General features: G+C 33.2%; 1 protein-coding gene and 2 pseudogenes across 3 annotated transcripts in view; 2 read left to right on the top strand and 1 right to left on the bottom strand.

Annotated features, from left to right (window-relative positions):
• Positions 1–26857, top strand: part of LOC148621207 (sodium/mannose cotransporter SLC5A10-like) — a 33740-nt gene extending 6883 nt beyond the window's left edge. The window contains exons 1-15 of one of the 2 annotated variants that reach the window (XM_088575328.1): positions 4424–4558; positions 13695–13766; positions 14483–14587; positions 15162–15221; positions 15711–15815; positions 16506–16611; positions 17895–17975; positions 18959–19263; positions 20848–20983; positions 21830–21937; positions 22586–22736; positions 23473–23641; positions 24761–24976; positions 25607–25796; positions 26264–26857. In XM_088575328.1, coding sequence (XP_088431454.1) covers positions 4478–4558; positions 13695–13766; positions 14483–14587; positions 15162–15221; positions 15711–15815; positions 16506–16611; positions 17895–17975; positions 18959–19263; positions 20848–20983; positions 21830–21937; positions 22586–22736; positions 23473–23641; positions 24761–24976; positions 25607–25796; positions 26264–26418 — 2040 coding nt within the window. In that variant the 5' untranslated portion in view covers positions 4424–4477 and the 3' untranslated portion in view covers positions 26419–26857. Of the gene's footprint in view, positions 1–4423; positions 4559–13694; positions 13767–14482; positions 14588–15161; positions 15222–15710; positions 15816–16505; positions 16612–17894; positions 17976–18958; positions 19264–20847; positions 20984–21829; positions 21938–22585; positions 22737–23472; positions 23642–24760; positions 24977–25606; positions 25797–26263 lie in introns of those variants that run through there. The other variant, XM_088575327.1, reaches the window with a different exon arrangement.
• LOC148621208 (uncharacterized) lies at positions 4576–6977 on the top strand (annotated as a pseudogene). Its single transcript, XR_015921111.1, has 3 exons — positions 4576–5084; positions 5547–5794; positions 5960–6977. The product of XR_015921111.1 is annotated as an uncharacterized LOC148621208 (transcript).
• LOC148621209 (uncharacterized) lies at positions 7044–9660 on the bottom strand (annotated as a pseudogene).
• Positions 26858–27965: the final 1108 nt, after the last annotated feature.

The following is a 27965-nucleotide window of genomic DNA, read 5'->3' on the forward strand; positions in this document are numbered from 1 at the left end:
TCCGCGACAGGAGGCTAAATTGTCCGAACTTACCCATCCCTCCCTTTTTCCTGTGGCAATCAATTTTTTTTTACTCTATTATCCTTGTGCTCCATCCCTTTATTTTATTCATTTCATGTTCATTTTATCATCCATTTCATGTTCATCGCCTGAATATAGCTGAAATATTGCAGATCGGGCGTTAAACCCCAACAGTCAATCAATCAATCAACCTCATACTTGTAAAAAAATAATTCCAAATCTTCTTCCAAATATAGAAAAGATATTTTCAATATGTTCGAATTTTTTATTGACAACATATTTTTCCAGTGTGGTGGACGCGGTTTTCAACAAACGGTCGGCATTCCAATGGGAACAAATAGTGCTCCTCTACTTCCTGTCCTATCCTACACTCTTATGAGGCTGACTTTATAGCTTATCTGATCCGAACGAAAGAATATCGTTTAGCTATATCCTTTGATCTCAGTTTCCGCTATATAGATGACGTATCATCTTTAAAGAATCCTAGTTCCGGGAATTTGATACATCGCATCTACTCCAAACAACTGGAGATAAAGACTGTGAAGTCAGCCTCATATCTTGACCTACACTAAAGATCGATAGTAAAGGAAAAGTACTGACCAAACTGTACGACAAACGTAATGACTTTTCATTCAGACTTGTCAACTTTCTTTCCATTTGTGACAACATCCCTTCAGCACCTGCATGTGGAGTTTTCATATCTCTTATACGTTAAGCCAGAGCTTGCGTAATTACGCAGACTTAATGTTTCGTGCTAGACATCTTACAATTAGGTTCTGGAACAGGGTTATGTTGCTCCAAAATTGAAGTCATCACTACAGACGTTTTATGGTCATCCTGAACTCATGGATCGTTACGGTGTATCCATCTTCACCATGAAAACTGATTTGTTCAACGTGTCATAGTGTCATAGTCCGAGGTGCTCATTTCTGGCTGTTACTGTGTATGTATTGTTTTAGTTATTTTATGTTCTTTGTTGTGATTGTCTGTTTTCCATGCCTTGTCTTTGTCCCTGGATCACATTCTTTTGATTTCAACTACAATCTTGGTTCTCTTGATTACTCTTTCATTTAATACTTTGAAGGAAACAATATTTTTTTCATGACTCCATTATTAGAAATGACCGCATGGCTGAATTTTCGCAGTCTTGTAACTATGATCTCGTATTATGGCAAACCTGGGGTTTTCAGGCTATAATACGGAAAACCTGACGGCAAACCATAGTGGTGCACCGTGTTGGAAAGGATGCCACGTTCCTCGCACGTTAAAGAACCCTGCTGTGGTATTCGATAGGAGTAGAAACATTTGTGCTCTGCCACAGGAGGCTAAATTGCCCAACCTTACCCATCCCTCTCTTTCTAGTGGCAATCAAAATTTTTTTAACCTATTATCCTTGTGTCCCATCCCTTTATTTTTTTCATTTCATGTTCATCGTCTGAATATAGCTGAAACATTGCTGCTCGGATGTTAAACCCCAACAATCAATCAGTCATATTTTGGCAAACAGGCAGGTTTATGTTTCTTTTTTTTTCAATTTAATTTTTTTTATTTACCAATATAGGCATGTAGCTCTAGTTGTGAGAAGGGATTGTTATCTGGTTCATGGGCTAAATGTATTATAAAACTACACACTTTAGTTTAACGATTTAATTTATTATTTTCAAAGGGAAAAAATAATTACAAATGCTGTTAAAATGTTATGGTTTTTTTATTGTTATTTTTGCTTCCTTTTTTATTAATAATATATGAATTTCTCAAGCGGCCAATACACTATTTATTTTCAAAAAGAGATTCTTTTTTCGAATCGCATTTTATTTTCTTAAATATCTTTATTCTCAGCATTTTATAACGAATACCAGTAGAGAGACAATTCGACAGTTTCTCAATATTCTTCTGTAGTTCTTCTTTGATGTGGTAAATTAAACCTTATGCACAATTAAACAAATTTGTGTGTTTTATTGTTTTTGTTTTTGTTTGGGGGAAGGTATTTTTGTTGTTTTATTAAACTTGTCTAAAAATGTTTTTTGATTGATTATTGGGGTTTAACGCCCAAGCAGCAATAATTCAGCAGCTATATTAAGGCGATGAACATGAAATGGGATGATACAATGAACATAAAATGATGATAAAAAAATGGATGAGACACAAGGATGATAGGGTCGACAAATTTTGATTGCCACAAAAAAAGGGAGGGATGGATAGGGTCGGGCAATTTAGCCTCCTGTCGCGGAGCGCAAATATTTCTACTCCTATCGAGTACCGCAGCAGTGTTCTTGAACGTGCGAGGAACGGGGCATATTTCCCAACACGGTGCACCACTATGGTTTGCGGTCAGGTTTTCCGTATTATAGCCTAACAACCCAGCATGTAACTCGCCAGGGGTACCCCATTCCACCACTTGGGGCACACAACCCAGTTGTTCTGTGGGCAGCCTAGCCCCCGGTTAGGTTTACAAAAAAGACATAATAGGAAACTTGAGTAAGTTCAATTCCCTTAAATAAGCACAGATTTACGTCAATATAATCGAGAAGGACTTTGGATGTTGTTGTAAGCCGACCAAATGCATATCTGAATATTTGTAAAGAAATTCAGTAATGGTTGTTAACAAACATATTGTTCTACATTAATCTTTAAGTCAATTATTTACCCAAATCTTTTCTTCAACTCAACAAATTCAAAATGTTTTGTATTTATGTATAGACTTTGAATTATTCAAAGTAAATTTGTCATGCGTGGCCTGCGTGACAGCACAACTTGTTAAATGATATTCCTTTTAACGGAAGTTACTAAACCTCACATCAATAAAGTGTGCAAAAGCTTAAATTTTCATAGGATTTGTCTTGTAACCGTTTCGGAACAATGGTTAAACAAAATGTTGAGGGTTAGTTTATTATATCCCCTTAATATTAACCCAAAAATATAGCTAATGATATGTTTTTTTTCTGAAATACAACAGCAGAAATACAGTCAGTATAAAAGAGACAGCATTTAAGTAGTGCAGTTGCACAAAATTGTGCAAAGGAAATTGTGAATTCGAATTTGCCGGATCTTGACATTGTCAACTTATGGTTTCTGTCTGAAAATTTGATTAAATTGAATGTTAAAACTTTTGTTTTTATATAATTTTACAGTTGCCACTTATAATATCCTAATTTTAAAGTAATCTGCAAAATGGGCACTTTCAATTACACCAGTTTGCGGCCTTGTTAAATAGTGTAAATGTCAGCTCACCCGGTAAATGGACTTTTTGGGGTATTTGGGGTAAAAGAGATGACTCATTCAAAACAAAACAGCTAAACAAGTTGTTACAACATTTATGTGTCAAAATTGCGTCACAAAATACGCATCTTTTTTCGTAACTTTCAACACTTTCTGGTTACATTTTATATTTCGATCCGGACATATTGGCCACATGCTTAAACAAAATAAATATTTTGTCAAATGTTATTAAAATATAATAACCATTAATGGTTGGAGTATTTGAATTTGTGGTCAAAATCTCCTGCAAAAAATGTAACCGAAGCTAGTGTTTTCCTTTTTTGGCAAGTTTATGCATTTTGGTATCATTTAAGCTAATGCTTCCATGTTAAAATGTTTTGCTTGCAAAATAGACATACATTTCACAAAATTTAGACCGATTTGATTTAATTTATTCTCAGGGCCGAATTTGATGTAAGCCTTGCAAATTGTCATGATCTATTTGCTACAATCTTTAGTTGAAAAAGACTGTTAGATGATGTCATATATATATTGACTAGTATAGTAAAATTTATCAGCTCTCAAACTTTTAACCCCGGTCTTAAACTTTTAATTTGTAAATACAAGTTGTAAGTGGGTTTATAGAACGAATGTATATGAACCAATCAAATCATAAATTTCGATATGTTGATGCGATACATGAAATTACATGTCATGTATTGTTATAATATTGAGTCAAATTGCAATTTAAATTGTTGCTATTTCAGCATGCTTTAGAAGCCACTATCGGGAAAAGTTCTCTTTTCATTTAGTAAATTAAATGCGTGTTGTTATAATTGAGTATAGAAGACACTGTATTAGGATGTTCTCTCTCTCTTTAAAATGGCCTTGTAATTCTTAATCGACTTGCGAATTCAATGCGAATTATTTTACCTGCACAAGGTTTCCCTTATTTTAATTAATTCTACATTGTCAACGAAATCTAGAATATAAAACTAGGTTGGTTAGCTATTTAAGTTTTATTATCACAATTTGGTATGTAAATTTATCTCAGTGATTCTGTGTTGTTTTTTTTTTTTCAAATCTTTACACCACAGTAATACTGGAAGATGATTACTAGTTTCGTCTTAGTATACGTGTACTAGTATTTTTGAGGATGAGATATGGGACTGAATATATCATTATTAAGTGTGATGAAGTCAACAGGTTAAACAGGGTTTATCATAAACACACTGACTGTTTTCCTAAACGTTATACCATGGGGCATGGACGTCTTACTTGGTTTGATATTGGTGTGCTTGTTGCTTATTTTGCATTCGTTTTAGTGATTGTATTTTGGGTAAGTACTCAGCAATTTTAAAGACTGGAAGTTTTCACTAAAACGTTGTAATAAGAGTCCACGTCCTGAACCCTGATAGATCTATCATTCAGTAGATAGGCCTTCTTCAGAAATGCCCTGTCAGTTTTGTGGAAATCTGATTGTGTTTGATTACTTGCAAGAGCAGATAACAATTTGTTTTAATCCATACATTAAGGGACCCATGATTCGATATTCCTTTATGTTTTGTAGCAAAAATCATCCTCTTCAATGAAAATGTTTATGTCCATATGTACATATTATAGACCAATCTCAAATTTTATTCATGCATGCATTGACCCCAGGTCATTCTTATCAGAACGACGCTACACTAGGCAAACAATCTCATCAATATTGCTTGCCAAGCATCAACATCAATAAAAATAAGAGATGAATACTGTTGTGTTCCAATGTGTAATGGCAATGCCAGGATTCCCTCTGAGAAGAAAATGGAACCAAGGAAGCAATGGATAGTAACAATAGGAGAGATGAAGGCCCTTTGCTTGAGGTAAACAAATCATAAATATCTAGCCTATTTTTGTTGTGTTTTCAATTTAAAAGCTCATAAATATTCACTTTTTATTTTAAGGACTGTACAAAATCAAAGGTGTCATTAACTGGTCATTACCAATTTTTTGTGTAGAAATAAGTTAATTAGGATGTTTTTTTTGCCTGAATGTAGCTGAAATATTGCTGCTCGGGCGTTGAACCCCAACTATCAATCAATATCAACTATCAATGATTTCACGTTCACTAAACGTGTTTACAAGGAACATGCTGTGTATATATTGGGGGTTATCTTATCTCTTACTCTACACATACTGGGTCAAACTAATTTATCTTTTCATCAATGATTATGATAAATATGATATAAGATGGGATAGTGAATAATACTGGTAAATTGATATCCACAAAAAGGGGGTTAATAGTCGTATGAAAAGCTACATGTAATTATTATATGTGTTCTTAGATTGGGATGAACACAGTTGTATGCTCCAGACATTTTAGAAAGGAAGACTTTCGATGGACTGCAACTAGAAAATGTTTGCAGTCAAATGCTGTGCCATCATTATTTGACTGGCAAGATTGTAAACCAAGCAGAAAACCCCATGTCTTACGGTTGCCTCCAACTCCCAAAGATATACAAGACCCTGGTGATGACATACAAGAGCATGCCTGTATGACTGAAATTACTGATCTAACCGCCACAGATGAAATGTAAGCATAACAAAATATTTATTCTTATTTGAATTGAAAAGTATATTATATGAAAATAAAAAAAAATCATACAAAAATGTACATATGGTGCAATGTCCATTATTTACTTACTATGTGAAATGTGTGCAAATATGCTTGATGTTTTTTTTTTTATTTTTTTTTCAGTAATCTGCATAACATCTGTAAAAAAACAATAATGAGCCTTGAGGAGAGAGCTGAAAGTATCTAATGAAAATAAAAAGATAGAGGAACTGATTGCCGAACTTTAAGAAAAACTAAGGCTAGAAAAGTTTGGGTTAGTCGCTTCAGTTATGACAATGCAATGATAGAATCATACACTCATATGATCTCTTTGTGGCATTCTATGAAGCAATTAAACCAAAAGCATATAGAATGAAAACTGCTTACTGTCGACCATCAGAGGGGATAAGTAACAGAGGAAGACCAAGATTAATGCTCCTGATTGACGATCTGTTTATGTTTCGTTTCTTTGTAGACTAAAATTTGCCCTTACAGCAGATGACTTAGGTGTACGATTTGGAAACCACATGACCTCTGTAAGCAGGAAAATTATAACATGGGCAAACTATATGTATTGTCTTTTTGGGAGGTATTGCATATGGCCCACAAAAGAAAAATATTGGACTCCATGCGGCAAGATTTTAGGGTCCTGTATGCAAACACTGACATGGTTGACTGCACAGAGATTTTTACAGAGAGGCCGTCAACACTTGCACTAAGTTCGGAGACTTTCTCATCCTACAAAGGTCATAATACATTGAAATGTCTTGTTGGTATTGCTCCACACGGAGCACTGACATTTGTCTCTTCTTTATATTCGGATTGTATGTCTGATGTTGAAATAACTAAACTGTGTGGTATTGTAGACGTATGTGAACATGGTGATGACATTATGGCAGATAAACGATTTGTTTTAAAGAAGGTGTTGGAGGGCACTGGTGTCTTGGTTTCAACTCCTCATTTTTTGTGTTCAGATGGCCAGTTTACACAGTCAAATTGAACACAACCAAAAGATAGCCAGTCTCCACATACATGTAGAGAGACACATCAATCGTGTAAAGAAGTATAAATTATTTCAGGGTGTTATTCCTCTAACCATGGCTGGCTCTATTAACCAGCTTTGGGTTGGTTGTTGCAAAACTGTTCAGAAGATCATTAATAAAAAAAACTCTAAATGAATTTGTTTTTATTTCATATAGAGGTATAATCATTATAAAGGCTTACATACTTAATTTAGGTAATAGTTGAAGAAAAATTGGTCTTACTTTTCTTTTGTTTTGTCCCAGAACTGTTGGTCAAAAGCTAAATTTTCTAAATGCTTTTTCATTTTCTGTCCATATATAAAAATTACAATAATAATAATAATTGTCATTTTTCTTCAATGAAAACATTCCATTTATATTCTGCAAGCACTTAACTTCAGTTAAGCTTTCAGCCACAGGGCATTTTATTTCAAGGAGACCAAATGGCGGGTTCCTCTCTGGGCAATAAACTTTCCTGTCAGGACTTGCAGCAAGCCAACAACTGAATGGATTGATGACAATGCTGGCATGATACAAATTAACAGTATCCATTTGTTGGGAAAAAAAGTTTTGTTGTAGATTAGTAATACTTTATATTTTATAAATAACTTCACTTAAAAATCTTTTAATTGAAACTCGAATGAAGTTTACTAAACTAGAACAGCATTAAAATATATATATATATTAGACCTTGCTATATGCTTGGACAGGAAGTCCCTCACATTCACTTCCATGTTTCATAGCTGCTGTTTGTATATGACATGTGAACATATGCATGATTTGTTCACATGAGCAATTATTAACAGTTGCATTGAAAAGTGTAGATATTAGTTAGAAATGAGGTGGCTATTAGAGAAATTTTATCAGAGAACACTAACATTTAAGGAAATTAATTCTTAAAAGAGCTTGAAGCAAATCTATTTTTAGACATAAGTTAAGGTTTCTAATACCGAAAATGTATACATTTTGTCAATTAAAATTGAAAGTGGTTTTTTTTTCATACCTTTACGTCTTTTGGCAATCTGTCCAGTGTTAGAGGCTGTTATTCTTTGTCGCCTCATCTGATGCCATCTTGGGTCTCTAATTTGCAGCCGTGTGTTTCTTTCAATTTCAACACTGTCAGTCTTTGACACTTACTGTCTAAAATGTAAGGTCTGCGCTTCTGATAGCACAACTTGAACACTATTTCTCATAATATTTGTACAGGCAAGTCTGGGAAATCACTGACATCCACTATATTTAAAATAAATTCTGTCCTTGTTTGCTGTTGATACCCAACAACTGATCCACGAACAAACTTTCCAAATTTTGTTTGAAATTTTTCACTCTCTGATAGGTTGACAGTGGTTGCAAATAAAATACCATATTGTTCTGTTTTCTCTTAAAGCGATTTTGCATCAAGTTGTCCGTTCTCTGGCAACGCATTGTAGAGAGTTGAGCAAATATCTTTGGTTGGCCTATGTAGATTTTCCCGGTCATATCCTTGCACTACAATGTCATCCACTTTTGGGCCTTTAATTTTGTCACTTCTTGGTTTGTGCCATGTTTGTGGAATGGATATCTTTGCCACATCTGATGGAATCACTTTATAATGCATAATGCATTTGTTTATAGTATGTCAACGGGTATAACAGAGCTGTAACATGTCCACAACTACCACTTTGGCCAATGGTACAACTACATTTTGAGAAAATAACTATATCCTTTCCTATCACTACCTGAAAAAAAAGAAAAATAGTAATTAACAAAGTAAATTGAGCACTTTTGAATATAAAGGTGATCATAATTTTTTAAGCCTTGATAATCTTACATATAAATTGTAATTTTACCTCAACAGCATGCGGTGTTTAATTTTTTATTTGAGATCTGAAACATTTTCCAGTCACCCGACAACAGTCATTATCTTCCTACCGTGCAGGTCCGGGTGTTAAAAGAATAGGCCTGCAGCAGCGCTATGCTTGTCGTAAAGGGCGACTAAATAGTGCTCAGAACTTTAGCCGGGGGCTATGGCGCCCTCCCCACAGAGCAACTGGGTTGTGTGCCCCAGGTGGTTGAATGGGATACCCCTGGCGTGTTACATGCTGGGGTTGTCAGGCTATAATACGGAAAGACCATAGTGGTGCACCGTGTTGGGAAAGATGTCACGTTCCTTGCACGTTAAAAAATCCTACTGTGGTATTCTCCTGGAGTAGGAACTATAGGGCTCCGCCACAGGAGGCTAAATTGCCCGACCCTACCCTCCTCTCCCTATTTCCAGTGGCAATCAAAATTTTTTGACTCCATTATCTTTTTGTCCTATCCCATTTTTCATTTCATCGTCATTTCATGTTCATCGCATGAATATAGCTGAAATATTGCTGATCGGGCGTTAAACCCCAACAATCAATCAATCAATCAATCATAAGATATCTCAGCAGGATATGGTGTTAAGTTGGTTCAGGGGGATTGTTTTTACTACCACAGGTCAAAGATTATTGATTTTAATATGACTGATTGATTATATAACTTATCATTGGTTAGTTATTAAAGACTGTATATTCATAAAAGTATACATTAAACAGTTTTATCTACAAAATCAATGAACAAAGTAAAATCTTAAAATATTTATGATTAGCCAAATGCACGTGCATTGTAATAAACATAGATGATGAAATTCTTACATTTTACTGCATGAATGTAACTTTCAATGTAATATTTAAATCCTTTAGAAAGTTGTTCTTTTCCTGAACTCCCACTTTTGTCTGCTATAATTTTTTCAACAAATGCAAAAGTTAAATCTGGTAAAATAGAAAGATCAATTGTGTTGATGATAGAGATAGCCATTGTGTGTTTACAATGCCTAGTTTAACCTCGTTCTGGGTATCTGATAAATATTCATGAAGTGACCATTAAGAATGGTCTATACCCGTGCTATATTGCAATAACATTGTCCGTCCGTCTGTTATACTTTTTTGTAACAGATTTATCAGCTTTTTGAGCAACTCGGCGAGTGTTTCTAGAAAAGCAGAGGACGATTACCCTACCGGTGCACTTGGTCTATGTTCCCAGTTTTTGGTGGAGTCCGAGTTACTCATTTGCTTTTGTTACTTTGTATGTATGATTTTAGTTACTTTATGTTCTTTGTGATGTATGTCTATCTTCCATGTCTGGTGTTTGTCCCTGGATAACATTCTTTTGATTAGCGCTATAACCTTGGTTTCCTTGATTACTCTTTCTTCCATTGGGAATGCTAAGATATTTGGTATATTTCTTTCTCATGATGTCATGATGTCATGGTGTCTTCCCTTTTCAGGTTTGTCACTCATCTACTTCCTGTTTAATAACCGAGAGAACGCGTCGATATCAGGTGTATTGCTTTCTCATGATTACTTGCAATATGTCCTACCTTCTCAAGTTCGCTTTCATGTTCAGGACACGTGATCATAAATTTGGCTTTGCGTCGTTATATTTCTTTTTAATTTAGTCTTGAAGACTTGTGATAGTGCTGTTACTGTAGAATGTATTACCTTTATTGTCAGGCATTTCAAGCTTATTTAAAGTTGTGTTTACAGCTGTTGAGGACATTTTGGTGATCTCTGAAAGTATTTGCTGTTTTTGATTTAGATTATAAGCATTTATTGCGTTCCGTCGTATTCATTTAACTTTATATTGAAATCTTGCCCCATGCAGGTCCGAATGTCAAAAGAATAGGCCTTCATCAGCACTAAGTTTGTCGTAAAAAGCGACTAAATAGTGCTCAGAACCCTTGCTGGGGGTATGGCGCTCTGTCCACAGAGCAACTGGGTTGTGAGCCCCAGGTTGTGGAATGGAGTACCAATGGTATGTAACATGCTGGAGTCGTCAGGCCATAATATAGAAAACTTGACCGCAAACCATAGTGGTGCAACGTGTTGGGAAAGATGCCACGTTTCTTTCATGATAAAGAACCCTTCTGTGTTATTCTATCGGAGTAGGAACCATTGTGCTCCGCCACAGGAGGCTAAAATTGCACGACCCTACCCATCTCTATCTATTTCCAATGCCAATCAAAATTTGTCGACGCCATTATCCTTGTGTCCCATCCAATTTTTTTCTTTTTATCATCATTTCATGTTCATTTTATCATTCAGTTTATGTTCATCGCCTAAATATTGCTGAAATATTGCTGCTCGTGTTAAAGCCCCAACAATCAATCACTCAATCCATTGATATCTTAATGGAAGCTTTATATAAGTATACGCGTGGCACATTGTGGGATACAATTTAAGTTTGTTTGTTTGTTGGGGTTTAGCGTCCGAGCAGCAATATTTCAGCTATATTCAGACGATGAACATAAAATGAAAAAGGGATGGGACACAATGACAATGGGGTCGACAAATTTTGATTGCCACTGGAAATAGGGAGAGGTGGGTAGGGTCGGGCAATTTAGCCTCCTGTGGCGGAGCCCTATAGTTCCTACTCAGGGAGAATACCACAGTAGGTTTCTTTCCACGGTGCACCACTATGGTTTGCGGTCAGGTTTTCCGTATTATAGCCTGACAACCCCAGCATGTAACACGCCAGGGGTATCCCATTCAACCACCTGAGGCACACATCCCAGTTACTCTGTGGGCAGAGCGCCCTAGCCCCCGGCTAGGGTTCTGAGCACTATTTAGTCGCCTTTAGTCGACAAGCTTAGTGCTGCTGCAGGCCTATTCTTTTAGCACCCGGACCTGCACGGGTCTACAATTTAAGATAGATGAGTGTATCGGTGACGTAAGACTTGTATTACATAAACTAAATTTTGACTACATGGTTTTAGTGGAGGGGCGCGAGAATATCACCATGTGAGATGCGCTCGCAGTTTATTTAATTTGAAATGTTGTGGTATTTTGTTGATAATGAAATCATAAAACATGTTCACTGATATCAATATCACCTACATTAATATGTGCTAATATAGTCTGTTAAGTAAATAAATCTTATTTTCATTTTTCAATGTTTTTAGGTTTTTTTATTCTTATTATTGCAGTTGCATTTTATTGTGAATACAAACACTTTGCATTAAAGATAAATTTAAACTTTCATATAAAAAGAAATTATACAACAGGATATTGTTATCCTATTAACCTTTTACCCCTATGTAAAAACTCACTCGCGTCCGGTCCTTCTTTACAAATGATAACCTTTATCAGTATTTTGTTTACACGTATCAAGGTCATGTTATGTACTTATTCGTGATGTAATTTGTGAATAAACTACATTTGTATATATAATCATGAATTATTTTTTCTTTTGTGTGTGTGTATGGTCACCCAGATATTGTGCCTAATGTATCGATGTATTCTTTTTGAAAGATTATTTTTTTGTAAGCTTATGTTCAGTCATGGCATATTTTTGTGGCAACTTCTTGGTATACGTTTGGCTTTTATTACACCTAAATATCATATTTTCGCAAAATAAATCGATAATTTTTTCAACATTTTCACATTTGTAAAATTTGAGAAATGGAAAGATCCAAAATGGCCAATGTTGCACATTTTGACTAGGAAAATAATTAGAAGCGCCGATTGTTGAACATAGATTCGTCTGAGAGAGTGGCTGACAACATGTGTGGTGTGTTATCTGTGTCGATCATGTAATATTTAGGCATAAATATTTATTTTCTTTATTTTAGATTTCTGTTAAAGACGTGAATGCCTTCGAATTTTATTTCAGTGTCAAGAACACATTCATTTTAGTTTTTGCAGAAAAAAATAACGTTAAATATTAATATATGTGAATATTATAATTTCAATATAAGTATTTACATAAAACATATAAATCATATTTTAAATTGTGAAGTTTTGTAAAGGAACACGAGTATAATGGTACGAAAATACAATTGCATATCGAAGAATTTTACTTTTATCAGATTTGTGTATGACTGGGCTAGATATTGGGTGCATATATTTAGTTGCGGTAATCCTTAAAAGTTTCGTCTGAATGTGTCAGTAAATACGAAATATAGATGGAGTCATTGGACTTTATATAATGTTGTTGTTGCATGCTGCATGTACATAAATGATGTTTTATATGTTAAAAATCAGCAATCAATCGCTGTGTCCGAAATGTTTCACATTTTCACAATTAGAACAGATTGGTGAAAAAAATACTAGTTAAATTGATTGATTGATTGATTGATTGATTGATTGATTATTGGGGTTTAACGCCCGAGCAGCAATATTTCAGCTATATTCAGGTGATGAACATGAAATGGGATGATGAAATGAACATGAAATGATGATGATAAAATAAAAAAAAAGGTGGGATACAAGAATAAAAGGGTCAACAAATTTTGATTGCCACAAGAAAAAAGAAAAAAAAAAGGAGGGATGGGTAGGGTCGGGAAATTTAGCTTCCTGTGGCGGAGCGCAAAGGTTCCTACTCCTATCGAATACCACAGCAGGGTTCTTTAACGTGCGATGAACGTGGCATCTTTCCCAACATGGTCCACCACTATGGTTTGGAGACAGGTTTTCCGTATTATAGCCTATCAAACCTACTAGCTAAATTGAGTAACATATAGTAATATAAAGAAATGATGTATGCTCTATACTTTAATTTAAGGAGGTAGAACTAGGGTAAGGAACATGGGACATAACTCATGAAATCAGAGATATGTTTGCATCATACTCAATTTCATCAAAGCCTCTCAAGCTTTCGTTTGAGGCAGAATAAAATGAATCCAAGTTAATTAGGTGCTTACATCAGATTGATTTAAAATGCTGAATACAAACTTCAATGATTTTTAAAAGTTGTGTCTCTTACCCTAGATCTACCTCCTTACGTGCTTTAGTGTGTGTCACAGATAATGATTTAATAAATGGAAATGGAACTAAATATGATATATTTTCTAGGCATCTCGTCGAAAAGATAAACAAACAGTGAATGGATACTTTCTAGCAGGCAGATCAATGCTATGGTTTCCCGTGAGTAAAAAAAACACAAATAATACATTCATATTGGTAAATGTAGAATCATTTAAAAGCGAATCGGTTACTCATTCGAAGGATGGGCTATACTGCAATCATTTTGCCCAGCGGTTGTTTGTTCCCAAAACAGATTTGGTGATATTATTATTATTAAGATCTTTTTGCAGGATATTTATTATATAACTTTGTCAAAATAAGTTTTGCGTGTTACTAAAAGTTAAGGTATTGTCAATGCAGATATGCTTATGAGACAGCATCGCCATTAATTGACTGAACCATTATGGGATGTTTTAAAGCTTGTAGTTGATAGTATTGTACATGTTTACATACGTAATCGTGCTTTCAGAAATAGGAATATTTCGTTCATTTTGTCAATAGATTTGGTGAATATAGAAAATAAAAATTATAAGTTTTGGCGATGTTTTTCACTTGTTCTATGTTCGCATTTTCTGTACAATATCTTTAAAAATATGGACAGACATTACACTTAGCTTGGACATATAAACAGATGCATTTTATCTACACTAAGTATTGTTAAACTGCACAATGTTTTTGATATCATCATATTTTATCATTTAAAATATATATTAAAAAACTGACGTCATTTGATTTCGTAATTTTAAAACTGGCAAAGTCCTACACTCCTCATTAGCTGCTTTTTTTTTGTTACTTTACAGTATAAATGTTGACCAGTTCTTTACATAATTATTTAGGTTGGAGCGTCTTTGTTTTCGAGTAATATTGGAAGCGAACATTTTATTGGTTTAGCAGGTAGTGGTGCTGCATCAGGGATAGCAACCGCAGTCTTTGAATGGAGTGTAAGTTTGATGTAAACGAAATCATAAAAAGTGTTTGAATAATTACCTTTTTACCTTCTGAACATTTATCGTAACAAAAAATAAAAGAAATGTTCTTTGTTGGAGCAAATAACACATATTTGTATCAACGTTGCATCATTTTTCAGCACATTTAACAGAAATATTCAATCATGATGATAAATACAATGAAATGTATCGTTAAATCGTCAGTATTTCGATAAACCGAAAGTTTAAACTCGAACTTCAAAGATAAAAATCACGATTAAAAGAAAAGAGAAACCAACTTCAAATGTACATTGGAATCTATATGTGTTAGTATAACACGTCTTTAAATTTGTTGTGTTTTTGTTTGTTTTTTAATCGTTTATTTTGGAGGAGTATGCTATGTTTTAGGGTGTTTTGTTTATTTTTAATTACATTGTGTATTTTTTTTTACTTCTTTTTTTCCTATATCTGTTTTAAATAATGAGAATAGTTCGTGAGACGTTAGATATAATATAAGGTGATAAAATGCTCTACGATCCTGATGTAAAGAAAGAAATACATGAAAATTGGGTTTTTATTTCTTTAATAGGCTGGGTTTTTATTAATTGTGATGGGTTGGATATTCTTGCCAGTGTATATTTCATCTGGGGTAAGTAGTTGTACATTCATTCATAAATGAAAGGTTTTGGTGTTTTGGTTCACTCATCACTGAGGCGTGGAAGCATGTGAATGTTTTGTATGGTCAATTTTAATTACGGGGACTTCAAAAGTTTTAGTTAAAGGGACAGATACAAACCAAACATACCATAGACAAATACAATAAACATTACACAAAGTAAAAAACAAATGCAAAATAAAAAAAATAATGCATAACTGAGTTTCTAAGGTGGAAAAGTACTTATGAAAAGACCCTGTGGATCGACAGAGTTATCTTCCTTTTTTGCAATCTAGTAGCTGGCTAGGCAAATAACAGGTTCATTCTAAAGATTGTAAATGGTAGCTTCCTAAAAAGTCATGGATAGCCATCAAAATCGAACGTCGCCTTTAAAAAAAAGAAATGCCAATGCTTCTTTTAAAATTTAACTTTGTCTGCCTTGTGTTCTGTACGTGTTCAAAAGATCTGAAGTTTTTTTTTTAGTTGCTTACTCTTCCGGAGTACCTGTCAAAGCGATTCGGAGGTAATAGGTTGAGAATGTATCTCAGTATCATGTTCCTGTTTTCTTGTGTGTGTTCAAGAATTTCGGTAAGTTCATTTGTATGCATAGCCTATCATTGCTTATTCGAAAAAAGATATCTATAGCTTCATTTTTTTTTTTTTTTTTTTTTTTTGTTTGTTTGTTTGTTTGTTTGTTTTTTGTTTGGTTTTTTTTTTTTTGTTTGTTTTGTTTTTTTTGTTTTTTGTTGGTTTTTTTGTTTTTTTGTTTGTTTTTTTGTTTTTTTGTTTGGTTTTTTTTTGGGGGGTGTATTTTTGTTTTTGTTTTTGTTTTTTTTTTTTCAAATGTATATGTTTATTGACAACGCTACTTATAAGATTCAATATTTAATACGTTTTCGCTTACCTGATCCAAAACATATTATTGTCAATAACAGATTCGATAATCATTGTACATGGTAGACTTCTAGTAATGAGATAGATATTGACTAGGGATGTTGCATATTTTGTCAGTACGATCATAATTATTATGTTCAAAATACCGTTTACTTTTTATACATCTTACGTTAATTTTGTCATGATTATATTTGACGTATTTTTAAAAAGCTTGCATTTCTATGCTTAGTTTGCGATCAGTTTTAAATGTAGGAATGTCTTGTCACTTGTTGGTTCGTGAAATTTTGAAATGTCAAAAGTTAAAAGTTTCTTAATGAATTCAAGCATTTGTATGATCCATTGAACAGATGATTGAAAATTGCATATTCCTTTATTTATTCGAAGGTTGACATTTATGCCGGGTCTGTGTATATTCAACAAGCCTTAGGGTGGAACCTGTACTGGTCTGTAGTTCTTGTGTTAATAATTACGGCTCTCTATACTATAGTTGGTAAGCATTACTTTTTGCATGCAATTGAAGATAAAAATAAAAAAAATCAGTTGCTACTCGAGCATATATTGAAAATCCTATTTTTTTCCTGAGATTATTCGATTGCTGAATTTCTATCTTTACGCAAACATTTCTCAAATGTTATTTCCCGAAAAATATAGATATGGTATAGATTGAACACTGTTTATTCTGAATTCATTAATGATAAAATCGGACCAGTTACCTGTTTGTTTATGGATGGTCTGAATATACACGTCGATAAACTGTAGAAACTTAAACAAGTACTATCTTTTAAAAAAAAGATAGCCGACGCGGTCAAATTTTGTTCTTTTTACCTCTAAGTTTCTACATTTCTTTCAAGAAAATAACACATGGCACGCAATTTTTAAGGTTCCGATGAAGTTTTTTTCGAACGCAATTCCAAATTTTCGGTACTAGTAACAGATTTTTCGAACGCCACTAAGTTATCAGTATGTGGCCGATCGGGAAAAAAGAACTGCGATCAGCAGACTTGCGTTTCCATAGAAGAGCGCCCTTAAGGTCAAAGGGTAAAAAGCGAAGCTATACAGACCGCGTCGGAAAAAACATTAAATATATGCAATTACGTTTTTAATCCCTATTTAGTAAGGTTGATAATTCTAAAGGCGGATGTTTATTCAAACGCATCATTTCATTGACATTAACAGTATTACAAATTATCACGAATCCTTAAACAAATAATCTGTAGTAGACCAGTTTTCTCAACGCATTTTTATCGTTGCATTTTTATGGATGCTGGCATTTGAAATACAATCAGCTATTCTAGGGGTACTCTATTGTATCCCGCTGCCGTAAAATCGGTGCTGAAACAGACCTTGCCCTACAACATCGATTTCATTTAAACTTTGAAGTTAAATATTCGATTTTTGTTTTTACACATCAACATTGTAATTGTATGAAATGAAAACTTAAACAGACTAGCTTGTTTGTGTCTTTTGTTACCTTGTATGTATGATTTTAGTTACTTTATGTTCTTTGTTGTGTGTGTCTGTATTCTATGCCTGGTCTTTATCCCTGTATTATATTTTTTTGATTGCGCTAAAATCTTGATTCCCTTGATTACTCTTTTCTTTTTGCGCATCAGTCATGTTTGTTTGTGATGACAACTATAAAAAAAAAAATGAAATTTACACGGTTGTAAAATGAGATATCGAGTAGGCTACAGATAGCGAAAAAATCAAGACACTACATGTACATGTAAAAATCATAATTATACTGCTATATATGGAAAGATTTTTTTATAGGTGGCCTTACAGCAGTAATATTTACAGATGCATTTCAAACAGTTGTTATGGTGATAGGGTCAGTTATATTGGCTATACTTGGTAAGTTTGTTTTGGTTTAGACAATCATATTGACCGTACTTGGTAAGTGTGTTTTGGTTCAGACAGTCATATTGGCTGTACTTGGTAAGTTTGTTTTGGTTTAAACAGTCATATTACCTATACTTGGTAAGTTTGTTTTGTTTGAGACAGTCATATTGGCCGTACTTGGTAAGCTTGTTTTGGTTGAGACAGTCTTATTGGCCATACTTGGTAAATTTGTTTTGGTTGAGACAGTCATATTGACCGTACTTGGTAAGTGTGTTTTGGTTCAGTCAGTCATTTTGGCCGTACTTGGTAGGTGTGTTTTGGTTCAGACAGTCATATTGGCCGTACTTGGTAAGTGTGTTTTGGTTTAGACAGTCATATTGGCTGTACTTGGTAAGTTTGTTTTGGTTTAAACAGTCATATTACCTATACTTGGTAAGTTTATTTAGGTTTAGACAGTCATATTGGCCGTAAGTTTGTTTTGGTTTAGACAGTCATATTACCCATACATGGTAAGTTTGTTTTGTTTAGTTTAAGATCCTACTTGGAGACATAGAGTGTTACGTCTTATTTTCAAAATTCGTTAACATTTACAAGAATATAGTATGCAATATATGTTATTTTAGAATCAAAGGGGAAGGTAATGAAACTAGTGATATAATGATGTGTAGTGATAAAAAAACACGTTATTGATTAATTTCATTACGGTTCCAATTATTGCTCTTAGTGTGATAACTGTGACCTACTTACAACTTTAAGATTTATTTAGGAACTCAAAGAAAACTAATAACTTGTATTTTCTTCCTTTCATCCTTTGTTTATTTATTTATTTATTTTATATATATTTATTTTATTTATTTTTATTTTTATTTACTTATTTTTTGCAATTGATAGATTATTCTGTTTTTGATATAGTATTAAAGATTAACTTATGTTTATAAAAGATGTACAAAATTACACAGTACATTTATTGAATATAAAGTTTATAATTGTGGCAGGTTTTCAAAAAGTCGGAGGAATGATGGCTCTCTTTGCTAAGTACATGGACGCCATTCCAGATAGCATTAGAATTACACCGAATATACCAAATATAACTATGATGAATTCAAGTCCACTATTAAATACAACTGTAGCAAACCTCACTTCACACTTCGATGTCTTCAGCAATGCTACATCAAATTGCGGACATCCAAGGAAAGATGCTTGGCATTTGTTCCGTGACCCAGTCAACTCTGACCTTCCATGGCCAGGGCTCTTTATCAGAGCTTTTGTAATTGCAATGTGGTTTTGGTGCGGTGACCAGGTATGTTTCTGACTTTTTTTAGGCTTCACAATGGTTTAAACTTTCAGTTATTCTCATTATTGCCTGATTCCCAGTCCCACATTTATTTAATGAATTTAAATATAATGATGATTTATGCCAATTTTATATGATTTTCTTTTCCTGAAAATATAAACCCTAATCACATGCCCCATACCCTATTCCCCACTGCCCAGTGTCTATTACTTTATAAATTAATTTGAGATAAATACTGTAATTTGAATGGTTAAAATAATTCTGTTATATCTCAATGGATAAAAAAATATTGACACGCCCCTATTCAGTTATATTCAGAGCTACTTTTCTTATGTTTAAAGATAAAAATATGTTTTAAAATTAATTTATAAGAATTTGCTATGATAAAAATTGTGTCTATTGAAAAATAACAAATTTTCCATGTGCATATTTTGTTTATTGCACTTCGCGCAATAACAATATGCACATGGAAAATTTATGTTATTTTTTCAATAGACAACATTTTTACTATTGAACGGCATTTTTTGCTTTTGTCATTAAATCCGAACAGGTGGTACGAAATGAATAACCTATCAAAATTCACTTTTTAGGAGGGCGTCCACGCGAAAACTAGGCAGTAGGTGGCACATTACAAATTTTGTTTTAAAAGAAACTCGTCCATTTCATATTGTAAATGGATCCTTTCTCAAAGTTGAATGTTGATTTTTAATTAACTGCAACGTTAAAATAGAAATAAATTACATAAAAAGCATTGAAATTCATTTAAAGAAAAAAAGATAACCCTTTAATTTTGTTAAAAATTTGGTTGTTATTTAGGGGATTTTAAAATTATTTTCTGAGCCATCCGTTGCCGATTTGAAAAAATCTTTGTATTATTTGACATACATATGATAAAAACATTACATTGGAACAAAAACTTTAAGTGCCATTCATATCATAGGAACTGCCAGGTTTTTACACAGTCTCTTTATTGAAATTTATAGTCCATTAATACATCAGAACTTTTAAGTGACAGTCTCTGTAAGAATCAGGCAGTGGGTGGAACATTATAAAAAAAATCACTATTTTGAAGGTTTAATTTGACTATTTGCAATATCAGAATCAAGGAAAAAAGACTAGATTTCATTGAAATGCCCTGAACGTGAAAATTATAGGGGCAGACAACATTGTCAAAAACCTCATTTTTTTAACATTCTATTGAAAAATTTATGAGCAAATCCAGTGATGAAGAGATCAACTTATAGTCTTTTCAAATAGAGAAAACATCTTTGAGTGAAATTATATGGTCAGATTGGTGGGGTATTGACATGCTTGTTTTTTATTTTTCCCATCTTGCCTGATTTTTACAAAAAACTTACACTTAAGAAATATCAAAATACTATATAGCCAACAAATACCTATATGTGCAATATCAGTGTAGTTTTTGGTTTGCCTCATTGAAGGGTGTTGGACATATTTCCCATCACAATAACCTTCCGTCAATTATAATACTAGTAATAAACCATCAACGAAAAGTGAATATTTTTTTTTTTTATTGTAAGACTTCAGTTCAAATTTAATTTGAATTTATCACTATAAGTATTATTTAAGGTTATCGTTCAAAGAGCTATTGCTGCAAAGGACATCGGTCATGCTAGGGGAGCTTCAATATTTGCAGGTTACCTTAAAGTTCTACCAATGTTTCTTATTACAATGCCCGGGATGATCAGTCGTGTTTTATATCCAAGTGAGTATGTTTACTTATGAGCACCAAAAACGCAAAATCAATAAATCCAACTAACTTCAGTATTTGTTTTCTATTTGAAGTTTAAGTTCTCTTTTACAAAAATCTAACAGAAAAAAACAGAAAATACTTAGCAAGTTATTTTGTCATTGTCTATCATAATAAGTGTGTCAAATATTGATTCTAGTTCTGTATATTAACGCAAATTTAAATTTATAAATTTCCGTTTATGCAAAAAGTAGCTTTTTTTTGTTTTTGTTTTTGTTCTTGTATTTTTTTTTTTTTTGTTCTAAAGGTTAATACCGCATTCAGATATAATTAAATATGCAATACGTACATGAACTACGCATTACATAAGATTTTAAGTAGCTGTCTTTGTAAGAATCATGCAAAATCTGCAAAATGTGATACACCCCAGAAAAGGCAACATATTTTTATTTTTGTAATTAAGTTGTATATTATGAAATATGTTATTATTCATTCAAATCTGCCTGCTCTTAGGAGATAATCAACATTGAAAATCCAATAGATTCTATTGTATTTGAGTGACAATTACAGAGTGATCTCCCTTACTTTTGAATTCTACAGTGCATTCTATACAATTTTTATCTCCTATGAGCACGGGTTATATGAAAAACCAAATGTTAATTTCTGTTTATTAAAGCATTATAAACAAGATATCAAAAATAAAAATATGTAGGCTTTCAAACCATGTATCACATTTTGCATGATTCTTATGTGGAGTGCTACTTAATAATTTTTAAACCTACAACTTATGAGCGTTATAGTTTCTAGGTCCACACTGCATGTTCGAATGTTTGTTTTTTGAATATATGAATGCAATTTTAGATGAAGTAGCATGTGTCACAAGAGAAGAGTGTTTAAAAGCTTGTGGTAATCCGGCTGGATGCTCCAATATTGCATATCCAAGGCTCGTTCTTGGGCTCGCTCCAACTGGTAATAATACAGTACGAATTAGTTGGAAATGATTTTTTTTAAATGTTTTCGTAGCGTTAGTCTTGTATTGAGAGCCTGCGAAATATATTGGGTGTCATGAGAAAAATACTATCGGGGGAAATGTTGAAAAGAGGACGAACCTAAGTATTCATAACTTAGGTAGTACACCGCCCCTTTTGAGGACGAACAACAATTTTACTGTCAAAAATTGATATGTTGTATGTAGTAGCTCGAAAAAATACTTTTATTGCGCCAAAATTTTAATATGCTTTAACGGAAATGATATAAAATGTTTTAACAGTGAAAACTCAAAAATTGGTAGTTTTTTTTTTTTTTCGAATGATCGACACAATTTATTTTTAAATGTAGTGGGTGAGAGGTGCATCTCAGTAGAACTTAGATTGTTCGGAATGAATTACCAAGATTAAACAATATGAACTCAATTACGAAAACGTTTTAATCACATCTCTTTTTATATTGATCTTACTCCCATGAAATTTTAGAAAAATGTCCTTTTTAAATATTGACTAAAAGAAATCTGGTACTGGGTTTCATACAAAAAAAACATGTTGAGGATTTCCTAAAATTTTACCTCAATTCAAATTTCGACCAATTTGCTTGCTTGAAATTCTTTTTTTAATTATTAAGGCTTGAAGGGACTTATGATGGCCGTCATGATCTCATCCATGATGAGTTCACTTACTTCCATATTCAACAGTGCAGCTACGGTATTTTCCATGGACATGTGGCCAAGAATTAGAAAGACTGCATCAGAAAGGGAATCTCTGATTGTTGGCAAGTATGTTTATCATGTTAAAAAAGAGAGAAATGGACTTTGTTAATAAACGTTAATCCAAAGACAAGGTAAAAAAAAACACAGACAGCGACAGTAAACATACGAATAACAAGTTACAAGCAACATACAAAAAATCGGGTGTTGTATTCATTTTCGTATAAAGTTAATTTTAATCAACATTGAAACAGTACGTCTTACGCTATTCTACAGCTAGTTTGTTTTATCTGTATTCAGCTTCTGGAATGCTCATCGTTTTAGAGGAGTTTGAGTTGCTTATTTATTAAATAAGATAAGTTTTAGTGTTTCGCTTTTTTTTTTTTTTATATTGTTTGATATATCTGTTTTGTTCCATGTCTCGTCTTCCTCCTTTTGATTTTGAGTCGTGAATATTTCCCGTTAATAAGCTCGCAACATATGTCTTCAGGATTATGTGTATATTCCAACCGGAACTTTTAGGTATTAAAAGGATTGACATATCGAGGTTATTATTCGGTGACAACCTTTAAGGTATAAAATCTTCATTATAATAAAAAATAATTGGTGCCCAAATGTTTAGTGGAAAATGGAAAGGCTTTATAAATCCAAACAACCGAAAACATTAAAATCACATATATTTATTGTATCATTTAAGTCCTTTAACATTTTTCATGGTATCAACCGCACTGATTATGATTTCACAAGTCCTGAAAGTTCATTTTCGTCATATGTTTCTGCAATCTCTTACTGTCTTGCATTTTAGGCTATTTATCGTCTTGCTAGTAATAACTGGTGTTTCTTGGATACCTCTAGTGACTGGTTACCAAAACGGACAACTGTTTATTTATGTCACAGCTGTCAATGGCTACTTCGCCACTCCATATTGTGCAGTTCTCCTTCTTGCCATATTTGTTCCTAGAGTAAATGAAAAGGTAAGCGCTGAATAATTGTTTAAATTTTCTTGTTGTAAACTTCGTAGTACTTTACCATTAATTACTAGTAAATGATTTTTAGCTCACCTTTTTATATCACTTGGCGTCCGTCGTCGTCGTTAACAATTTTTGACTCTTCTCTTCGTTACTACTTGACCAATTGGAACCAAACTTGATATGAATATTCCTTAGGGTATCCTGCATAGAACTTATGTGGGGATTTTTTATCCGTCTAAAAACATGACCGCCGTTACTAAAAATAGTACATAGGGGTCAGACACGAGTTTTTCGCATATATCTCCAAAACCGTTAGGTTTAGCCAAAATCTAAATCAATTAAGCCATGTTGGAGTTATTGCCCTTTTCGGCGTTTTTTTTTTTTTTTTTTTTTTGTTGTTGCTTTTTTTAAATGCTATTTCTTTAAACAATTTTCTCCTCTAACAATACTTGACCAATTGGAACCAAACTTGGTTTGAATTTTCCTATAGGTATCCTGCATAGATTTTTTTTTGGGGGGGGTGGATTTCCATCGATAAACATGGCCACCGTTATTAAAATAGTACATCATAGGGGTCAGACAGTAGTTTTTCGCATATACAATTGTATCTCCAAAACCATTAGGTTTAGCCAAACTCTCTTAATTGCCGAAAAGATCCTTATTATAAGACTTTTATAAGTCTTCAGGGATCAAAGTTGTCAGACGACTTCTTGTGAGAGTTATTGCCCTTGAAAGGTGAAAAAACGGTGAATGTTTTTTTTACAGTTTTCAGCCAATATCTTGAAAACTATGATAGATAGAAATTTAAACTTTGAGTTGCTGAAATGATCCTTATGGTAAGTCCTACCAATTTTTTCTTGAGTCGAAATTGTTGGACAACTCCTTGTTAAATTTAATGCCCTTGAAATACAAACTCTAACCAGATGAGCGATTCAGGCTCTCGAGAGCCTCTTGTTTTAACTCTCGCAGCTAGCCTTTACATAATAGCTTTTAATCTGATTTTAATAGAATTGAATAGTGTAAAACAAATAACTTGTTATACTGAAAATTTAACCAATATTGAAAGGCATGTAACTATCTAACCCGGTCATTTATTCTTATTATTACTTGTTTATATTTCAGGGATCTTTCTTCGGATTACTTACAGGTCATATAATTGGGTTGATCAGAATGGTTCTGGATTTCTCTTATCCTGCCCCTAAATGTGGAGAACCAGATACAAGACCCCTTGTCGTCTCCAAAGTTCATGCTTTGTATTTTTCTGTTGGACATCTTGTCCTTAGTGCCTTGCTGATATGTGTTATCAGTTTACTCACAGAGAAACCTTCTAAGGAACAGGTGATATTTTTGTATATTGAATAATTCTATCGGCATTTTGGAATATCTTAAGGTAGCTATCGATTGAAAATTTGAGTAAAATAGAAAATTCATGGACACAGAGCATTGAGCTTGTGAGACGATGTGAATATTAGGAAATCATCATTATATTTAGTCACAATATAACCGTTACATATATGTATGTAGGAAGCAACAAAAAACGTGTAGGCATGAATTGGCTGTCTGCTGGGTAAGCGATAAACCATACCGCGCACTTGCCTAAACGTTTACACCATCAAAAGCGAGCTTTCGCTGGTGTGAATATTTAGACAATCTATCTAATGGAACACGTTGAAAGAGTTTAAACTGTGAAGAGTCGCGAAATTACTCTGAAAAATTAAAAAGAGTTTGATGAAGAAATAAAATACTTATCAAATTATAATATTGAAGTTCTGTTTTTGATGTTCAGCTTGACACATTTTGAGGTTTACGGCCTTGTTGTTTGTGCTATTAAAGCTCTCATTGTCTTAAAATTAAATTCTTACTTAAGTTGCGTCTTAGGTTAAAGTTCTGACTATTTAAAAAAAAAGAACATTTACTTTAAAATGTTAAAAGTCTTCATATTTTTATAGTTAGTCTCATTTTTTTCAGGTTAAAGGTCTGACTATATGGACAGCACCAAGGGTTCAACCACCTCCATCATCTGTGCGTGACCTCGAAAATCAGAAGGAAATGGAATATCTCCAAAGGGAGACAAATGAATCTCATAGTGACAGTAATTCAAAACAATCAGGAACGAAATTTCATGAGAAAGTTGAAAATCATGACAACATCAAATCAGGTATTGTATACATAAAGAATAATACGTGACAGAATCTGTATGAGATGCCGTATCATCCATCAAACAACAAATTATGAATTTAAGTTACTCATTTACCCACTATATTAAATTCTGTTGATCTTAAATGTATATGGGTAAAATGAAATGACTATTATTTTAAAAGTGTGAGTTTCTGTAAAACTCGGCACTGAATGAAACATGATATAAAAACACAATTTTAAAATTTGCACCATCAGAATCAAGAAAAAAAAGAACAGATTTTCCATACCATTTCAGTGGATTTAGTTAAAATTACTCTGAAATGCACTGAAATTGAAAATCTAGTGATGCAGAGATCAAATAATGGTCTTTTTAAATACAGAAAGGTCCTTGAGTGAACTTATATTATCAGGTCGGTGAGTTTTAGACATTTTTTTTCTGAGTAACCCAGTTTGCCTGATTCTCACATAATGTCTCTTTTTTTTTAGATGTTGAGCATCATAATGATGGCGAAGAGACCGGCAGAAATCGTGAAGTTACTAGGCGGAAATTGTATATTCCAAACTGGATAAATTATTTTCTTGATCTAAACGCTATTATACTCCTAGTTTCGTTAACGCTGCTATTTATATTATTTGCTTAATTAGGGATGATTCCAAGATGGGCAATAAAAACCTGTATCAACCGAACCCTGAACTGATCAAAAACAAGTAAACTAAATTTTCAACTAACCGAAAACCTGCAGGAACATCCTTCATGAACTGAAACCCAACCAGCTCATCAACCATTTGTGGTTTTAAGAACGCGTCTACCTCAGTTCTATTTACTACGAAACGGCATGGTCTGTGATATTTCAGTCCAGTATTTTTACCAGTCAATATGTTTATCTCTTTATACTTGTAATTTTGTTTTGTTTTTTTTTATTATTATTTTCGCTCGAATCTTGCAATTGTTTTTCTATCTTGATTACTCTTACAGAAGGAAAATACCGGTTTCATTAGGATTAAACATATTTTTGCAGAGTTTATTGATGTGTAAATGTGCACTCACAAGATAAATAAAAGCCCACAGATAAATGTAAAGTTTGTTAATGTATCAACTCTAAAAAAAAAATGTTTTAAATCCTTTTAATTCTTTTAAATGAGTGTTACTTCCCGTTTTGTCTGCATGCCTACTAAAGAGCATCATGAAAAATAAGTGTTAGTTTTGTGAGAGTTGTGCATGAATATTTATTAATTTAACCGTTGAGTAACAAGTGTAAATTGAAAATATGCGCCTTATGAGATATCTTTATTTTGCGAAAAAGTAGTTCTGACACAAGTGTTTATGCAGATTATCTGCTCACTAAGGTGCTTTTAATTAATCACAATATAGTATTTCTAGATATGCAAATAAGATAGGAATTGTTAGTAAAGGCATGGAAGTACAATTTCTAGATATTATACTTCTATGGTTTAGGGAACCGGATGTATGGTGGACGGGCATGCGTTTGACTATCAAACATTAACCAAATATTTGAAAGATTTTGAATGTTTGGAATATTATGTTGTTTTAGGTGTAAGTGTTTGTAAGAACCAGGCAAAATGGGAAAAATCAAAAACATGCATGTCAAAAGAACACTAATCTGACAATGTGATATCACTCAAAGATACTTTCCCTATTTGAAAAGACCATCATTTAATCTCTGCATCACTGGCTTTTCTCAGATTTTTTTTTCAATAGAATATTAGAAAGTGAGGTTTTTGACAGAGTTATCTGGTCTTGAAATGTTCATTTTCAGTGCATTTCAATGAAATTGTAACTCAATGGTCCAGCATGATGTGGAAAATCTTGTCTGTTTTTTTTTTTTTTTTATGGTGAAAGTAGTCAAATTAAACTATCAAAATAGTGGATTTTTTCATACCATGTTTAACCCACTGTCTGATTCTTACAGAAACTGACACTTAAGTGACAAAATGAAAATCAAGTTCGATTTAGTGTTTTCGTCGTTTTTGAGTGACGGTCATTAAAGTTGCAAAATAGAAACTTTGACCATTGTTCCTGCAATAATTTGATAAGTATTTAGCAGATTATGATTTGAAATTTGAATATGTTGTTTCATGTGACGACAATGGATGTCAAGTTCACTTTTTACAGAATTGCTTCAGTCGTTTCCGGGTGGCAGCCATTTTTGTTACGGATATAGGACCA

The sequence above is a fragment of the Perna viridis genome, chromosome 3 (assembly GCF_037379345.1).
Source record: "Perna viridis isolate PV_CMFRI_1.1 ecotype Kerala chromosome 3, ASM3737934v1, whole genome shotgun sequence".
NCBI lineage: Eukaryota > Metazoa > Mollusca > Bivalvia > Mytilida > Mytilidae > Perna > Perna viridis.